This window comes from Monodon monoceros, unplaced genomic scaffold, assembly GCF_005190385.1.
Source record: "Monodon monoceros isolate NGI ecotype Baffin Bay Population unplaced genomic scaffold, NGI_Narwhal_1 Super_Scaffold_18, whole genome shotgun sequence".
Lineage (NCBI taxonomy): Eukaryota > Metazoa > Chordata > Mammalia > Artiodactyla > Monodontidae > Monodon > Monodon monoceros.
The window spans coordinates 148,011,646-148,017,914 of record NW_021703774.1 but is presented as its reverse complement, the minus strand read 5'-3'; the positions used below and the strand labels follow the sequence as shown (position 1 = coordinate 148,017,914).

The 6,269-nt window shown below is 50.1% G+C and overlaps 1 protein-coding gene across 5 annotated transcripts in view; it reads left to right on the top strand.

Moving 5' to 3' along the window:
* Nucleotides 1-1,526: 1,526 nt before the first annotated feature.
* Nucleotides 1,527-6,269, top strand: part of CTPS1 (CTP synthase 1) — a 30,266-nt gene continuing 25,523 nt past the window's right edge. Inside the window, exons 1-2 of one of the 5 annotated variants that reach the window (XM_029229880.1) lie at nt 1,527-1,666; nt 4,974-5,152. In XM_029229880.1, the coding sequence (XP_029085713.1) occupies nt 1,572-1,666; nt 4,974-5,152 (274 nt within the window). In that variant the 5' untranslated portion in view covers nt 1,527-1,571. Of the gene's footprint in view, nt 1,788-4,920; nt 5,153-6,269 lie in introns of those variants that run through there. The other 4 variants (XR_003794543.1, XM_029229881.1, XR_003794545.1 and 1 more) reach the window with 4 other exon arrangements.

Genomic DNA, 6,269 nt, shown 5'->3' with positions numbered 1-6,269 from the left:
CATGTTAGTGGAAGTGATCTAGGAGAGAGGGAAAATCGATGATGCAGGAGGGGAGAACTACTAGCGGGACATTCTTGAATTGATGAGAGGATATGGCACTTGAAGCAAAGAGAAGAGGCTCATGGACAGTTTGTCCACAGCACAGAAGACAAGGCAGAGCTTGTATGCACAGACGAAAGTAGGTTGATGGATAGGGTGGTGGGAGCTCAAGGAAGTTCTCTTGATGGCTTCTATTTTCTCAATGAAATAGGAAGCGAGACCATCTGCTGAGAGAGAGTAGAGGTTTACAGAAGGAGAGGAAAGGGTAAAGTGGTCACCCAGTAGAGTGGCTAAGTGAGGGGCTAATTTTATATCTTCTACAGCTCCTTCGTTACTTCGACAAGTATGTTCTCAGTGTTTATCATGTCCCAGGCCCTTTGATAAACACCAAATGTTTCTTGAAAGAAGTGTGGCTGTAAAACACCCGAAGCATGTTTTAGGTCTGGAGCTGAGTGCAGCTTGCAGAGCAGGAGAAGTGGTGATTCAGACAGAAGAAGCCAGAAGCCTCTCTTTGGGGCCATTGCGAAATCTCCTAAGTGGTTTCTTGGAATCCATTTGGTTGAGTCATTTTCCTGAAACACAAGTCTGATCATGTCACACCTTTCCTTTACATCCCTCAATGATGGTATACAAGAACTTGTGACAAACTGCTTCTAAGGAAGAAAACAGAACACTGGCATGCAGAGACTTACTTTTTAAGTATACACTTGTATAGTGTTTGGAGAAAAAAACATATATTCACTATTCAAAGCAAAACCAAGCCGCCTCCTCAAAAAACTTTCTATGGCTTTCCACTGCCCTTAGGGGGAAAGAAAATCCTTGGTCTATAATGCTCTGCGCAGTGTGGCCACGCTGTATTGATTTCTCTTCTTTTGGCTCTCTCCAATGCAGCGACACTGGCCTCCAACTCGGCTGGGCGACTGAGGCTTTCACACCGGCTTTTCTTTCTGCTTCTCTCATTCTTACTCCCATCAGATGAGGAAGGAGCCAGCGCCCAGCCGCCGTCTTGGCCTTCCCTGTAATAGAGGCGGAGAGTGACACTGTCGGCATCCCTTGGTTCAGAGGGCGCCGCGTGAGAGAGAGAGATGGGTTGGGGTCGCACCACCTTGCCCACAAGGTCGGACGGTTCAGGGACACGGTGTGATGGATCTCGCCTCTCCTAGAAGGCCTTTGCGGGGTGGGGGCTGGAGCCAGGCGATGGATTTGCCAGGTGTGAGTCAAAACATGGTCTCCTCCCCCTCAAAAGAGGAAGCCTGAACCACTGGCTGTGACAAAGGCTACAAGGCAAAGACGCCATGACCTGCCCCGTCTCGTACCTCTTGCGTCTGCCGGGCGACAGCAGCGCTGGGAAATTGATCCGGAGAAGCAGGCAGCGCTACTAGCAAAGCACGCCGGCCTTGCGCCGGCGCACTCCGGACCCTGGCGCCGGCGCACCCAGGTCCCGCCCTGGGGCGGGCCCGCGCCCCCACCCCGCCCCCCGCCTCTGCGTGCGCACCGCCTAGAGCCCGCCTCCGTGAAAGACTGCCCGGCGCATGCGGTCGGGCTGGTGCACTGGCTGCCGGGGGCTCAGCGTGAGCGTCGCCCTCTCAGCTCTTAAGCCGACGGCAGGATTTAAAGCCGGCCTCAGGTAGGCTAACTCCAGGGATCCCGCAGGAGCTGTTCTTCCGTGCAGGAGTCGGAGGCAGGAGCAGAGCCCGGCGCGGGACAGCCCTACCGCCGGTGACAGACACAGCTCCCACCAATCAGGGGTGAGGTGGCCCGCCGGCCTGCCCAATGGGCTGCGTGCCTAAAGGGAGTGGGGCGGGCGGCCAGGCCGGCGAGGAGCCGGCTCCCGCGCACGGGGCCGCGTGGCCGGGCGCCGCCGGGGAGACCGGCCGTGGGGGGCGTGGGGCGGCGGGGGAAGGCCGCGGGTCCCGGGCTGCGGGTCCCGGCAGCGCCCATTTCAGCGCGGCCTGGCTCGCCTGACCAGGGTGCCAGGGTGGCTCGTGGGACGGAGAGGGCCGTAGAGGCTTGGGAGCCCCCTCTGCCCAGCCAGCCCCAAGCGGCTCGGCGGTCGCCGCTCCATTCGGACTGCCGCGGCCCTCGCCCTCCGGCGTTAAGGCACGGCCTTAGCTTCGTTGGAGGGGGATCAAGGTCCGAGCCACGCCCGCCGCGGTGGGGGATGGGCTCGGCGGCCTGGCTGCGGCCCCCTCCGGCGCGCCCGGACTTCGGCGGGCGGAGGGGGTCTGGGAGCTCGCGGAGCCGGACGGCCTCCAGGTGCTGGGGAAAGGTCGGCTTCGGCCCCACAGCTGGCCTCCTTACTTACCGGCCGCCCAGAACGAAGATGCTGCATTTTAAAGAAGTTCACTACGTGTGCGTGGCGCACTTACGTCCACACTCATTATAATTTTGAATCCTCAGCAGTTATGTGACACAGGCGATGCGGAGATTCTCAACCCCGTTTAACGGATGTGAGGACTTGGGCTTCAGGCGGCTTCTGTGACTTGACAGGTCCCAGTACACAAGTGGTGGAGCTGGAACTGGATCTCGGCATTTAATAACAACATCTTTGTTGTTGTGTCATCTTTGATGAATTCCTTTGATGCATCTTGATTTCTGTTACTTTTGTGCTTGAAAACCTTCCCATGTCTCTCATAACCTTCAGACTAAAGTTCGGATTGAGCACTCAAGTTGCCCCATGATTTGGACCCTTGCCTAAATTTCCTATTTATTTCCCACCATCTCCCCCTCACCCCCAGCCTCTTTCCTTGGCCCTCCCTCTGTGTTCTGTAGATAGCTGTACCTTCCTGTCCACTCTGTTCCCTTTCCCTTAAAGGCCGTTGCAAGTCTCAGGTCAACACAGCAGCAGCCATCTGGTTCCTCTCCTCCCTTCACTCCTCTCACCTTTCTCTGATGGGCCATGGTCCTTACCCTGGTCTTGCCACTGAAAGCTTTCTGCTCTCTCTTCTTTTGCATTTGTACCTGTCACACATCATCCCGCTGCTTCCTACCATCACTGGATTACTCATTTATTTGTAAATGTTCTGTCTCTCTAAATGGACTGCAGCTTGAGCTGTGGGCCCAAATCTGAGTAATTTTTGTAGTCCCCGAAGTGTCTAGCACAGTAGCACTTACCTACAGGGTAGTCCATGCGTGGGGGTGACTGGGTCCCATCAGCCTCTCCTGCCTGGCCTCTTGAGTACATTAGAATATTTATTGCAGGGCACTGTGGGGGACTGCAGGCATCTCCCCTAAAGAGAGGTGTTGTCTTCTTAGAGTAAAATTGGGGCCAATCAAATGCAAATGGATGAGATGAGTCTTCTATAGAAGTAACCCACTCTATAACCCACGCAGGATGGCTGAGGAATTTCTGGAACATCCAAAATTTAGTCAGTGAGTCCAGGGTGTAGTCTCAGGGATATGCCTGATTAGGATGTCTCTAAAATGTAGCCAGGTCTGATGTTCACATGTCAGTAAGGCACTGTTCAGCTGTGAAGTGACAGAGCAGTGTTTCCCCCAAATATTAGGGACTTGGGGTCAAACAAGTTTAGGGAAACTGCTGACTGTATATCCCTTTTGGGAGATCACAGTGCACATTAGCTTATTAAAGGCTCCCAGAGGTCTTGCATTAAAGAAACCAGTTGACTGTTTAACCAGCATTTCTCTGATTTATTTGTCCATAGAGCCCTTTTTGGGTATCCCACATGCATTTTGACGAAACCGAGGAGCATGCTTTTGGGAGTGCTGCAACAGAGAATAGAAAGAGCAGGACCTGGTTGGGTCTTTTCCTTGCTGTCTGAGGGGGGAAGACATTCTGAGCATTCTCTCTCTATGCCAAGTATGTTTATTTCTGCCTTGGGGAGGAGCAGAGCGGAGCAGGGAGGTGGAATGCTTCAAGCAGAACTGCCCAGTTTCCTTGTTCCCTTCTTAGCTTATTTTTATTATAATTTGGCTTCACAAGAAGTGTTCCCAGAGGAGGAAAATGTCCCAGACCATATGCCAAAGCAAGCATTCTCTTCTCCTGTGATTGTGTTTCTCATTTTGATCACATTTGGGTGTACTGACCAAATGCTATTTCTGAGCCTCCAAAACCGGGGCCAGTGATCAATTCTCCCTGGCGAGCCTGTCGCTGTCTGTCTGCTCACCTCTTGCCCCTGCTGTTCTTGCGTCCATCCATCTTTTTATCTCTCATGAAGTCTGTTTCTTCCATTCCCTGCCACAACTGTCCGGTTCTTAGGATTTAATCTAATCTCCCCTCTCTTTGAGTCCTCTGCCCATTATGTGCTCAGACTGGTTTATTGTCGGATGTCCGTTTCCTCCAATATATGTAGTCTCTCTTCATGGCATACCTGGGAGAGATTGCTGGCAAGGAGCAAGTTATTACATTTCAGAAGAGAGCTACCTTTAATTAAAAGATCTTTAGTTTTAACTGCTACTCCTTTTAAATGTTGAAGTTCTTTTATGCGGTCTTCCATAACCTAGAGGAGCTGTGTTTTCTTGGCGATAAATTTTAGTTTAGCCAAAGACATTATCTCTTTCATGGGGAATTGGAGTGCTCATCCAAGATTGAAATTTTTTTCTCCATATAGGGAAAATAATGAAGCACCTGCCTGACAACCCAGTGTCTGGCGGCAGTGTCAGCCAGCATTGGGGGCATAATGTTCTATCAACAGAGCTGCCTTTTTTTTTAAATTATGTTGGCTCTCAAGGTTGTTAGCTGTCAAAGTTTTAAACAAAAGCTGCATTATTAGCAGTTGTTTTTCAAGTCATACTTGACTAAAGCCATTGAGTGATCCAAGAAACATTTGTTAGGATCCCATATAACAACCTTCCAAAGTCATGTGACAGATAGGGAAACCGAGGCTCCTAGAGGCTTCATAGCTGGTAAGTGGCAGAGCCAGGATTTGAACCCAGATCAGTTTGATTTGTTGAGGTATGTTTTTTCTTTTTCCCAGGTCAACAAGTAAAATGAAGTACATTCTAGTTACTGGTGGTGTCATATCAGGAATTGGAAAAGGAATCATCGCCAGCAGTGTGGGCACAATACTCAAGTCATGTGGTTTACATGTAACCTCCATTAAAATTGACCCGTATATTAACATTGATGCAGGAACGTTCTCTCCTTATGAGCATGGTAAGCAAAATGCATTTCTTTTTTCTTATTTAAAAATAATTATGTAATGTGTGAGAGAAAATCTCAGCCCCTGGAAATTGTGTGTATTTTGCATTCCATGACCTCCACTTCCTGCCTTCTGAGAGGGGTCCTTAGCATAGCGGAGTGATGCTTTTCTCAGTTGGACAGAGAAGAAGAAGAAATCTTAATAGGCAATGGAGTGATTAGAGTTCAGTGGTTTCTGTAATTGGAATGATATTTTAGGTAGCTGAATGAAAGTTTGTCTCTTCTCTTGAAGAAAGATATCTGGTGACACAGTAACTTTCTTCAGATATTTGAGAAGAGGGATTATGTTTATACTTTGTGGCCCTAATCTTTAGGAATAGGATGGGTGGATAGAAGTTGTAAGGCCATGGATTTTGGCCCAGTGTAAGATCTTTATAATAGTAAGTGCTCTCCAAAAGTGGGGTGAAGATTTTGTGAGTTCCCTTTGGTAGAGGTGTTCAGACAGAGGCCAAAGGACCACTTGTAGGGATTCAGGCAACGGATAGATGTTGAATTTCGATGATCTGCATGCTTGAGATTCTGTTTTGCTAACAGAGTTTGGATAGTAAAAACAAGCATCCTTCGAGGTGAGTGAAAAGGAGAAACCGTTAAGGTGGGGTAGGAAAACAGCACTATACTTCTTTGTTATTGCTGATTACTACCAACTGTGTGATGAGTAACTGTGTCTGAATCGCCTAAGAGTAATTTCTTAAAATTGGGGGTAGATGTACTATTGAGACATGTTAAAAAATACTTCTCAAGTATTTATTTGTTTGTTTGTTTCTTTATTTTTGGCTGTGTTGGGTCCTCGTTGCTGTGCACGGGCTTCCTCTAGTTGCAGTGAGCGGAGGCTACTCTTCGTTGCGGTGCGCGGGCTTCTCGTGGTGGCTTCCCTTGTTGCGGAGCACAGGCTCTAGGTGCGCGGGCTTCAGTAGTTGTGGCACGTGGGCTCAGTAGCTATGGTTCGTGGGCTGTAGAGCTCAGGCTCAGCAGTTGTGGCGCACGGGCTTAGTTGCTCCGCGGCATGTGGGATCTTCCTGGACCAGGGCTCGAACCCGCATCCCCTGCCTTGGCAGGCGGATTCTTAACCACT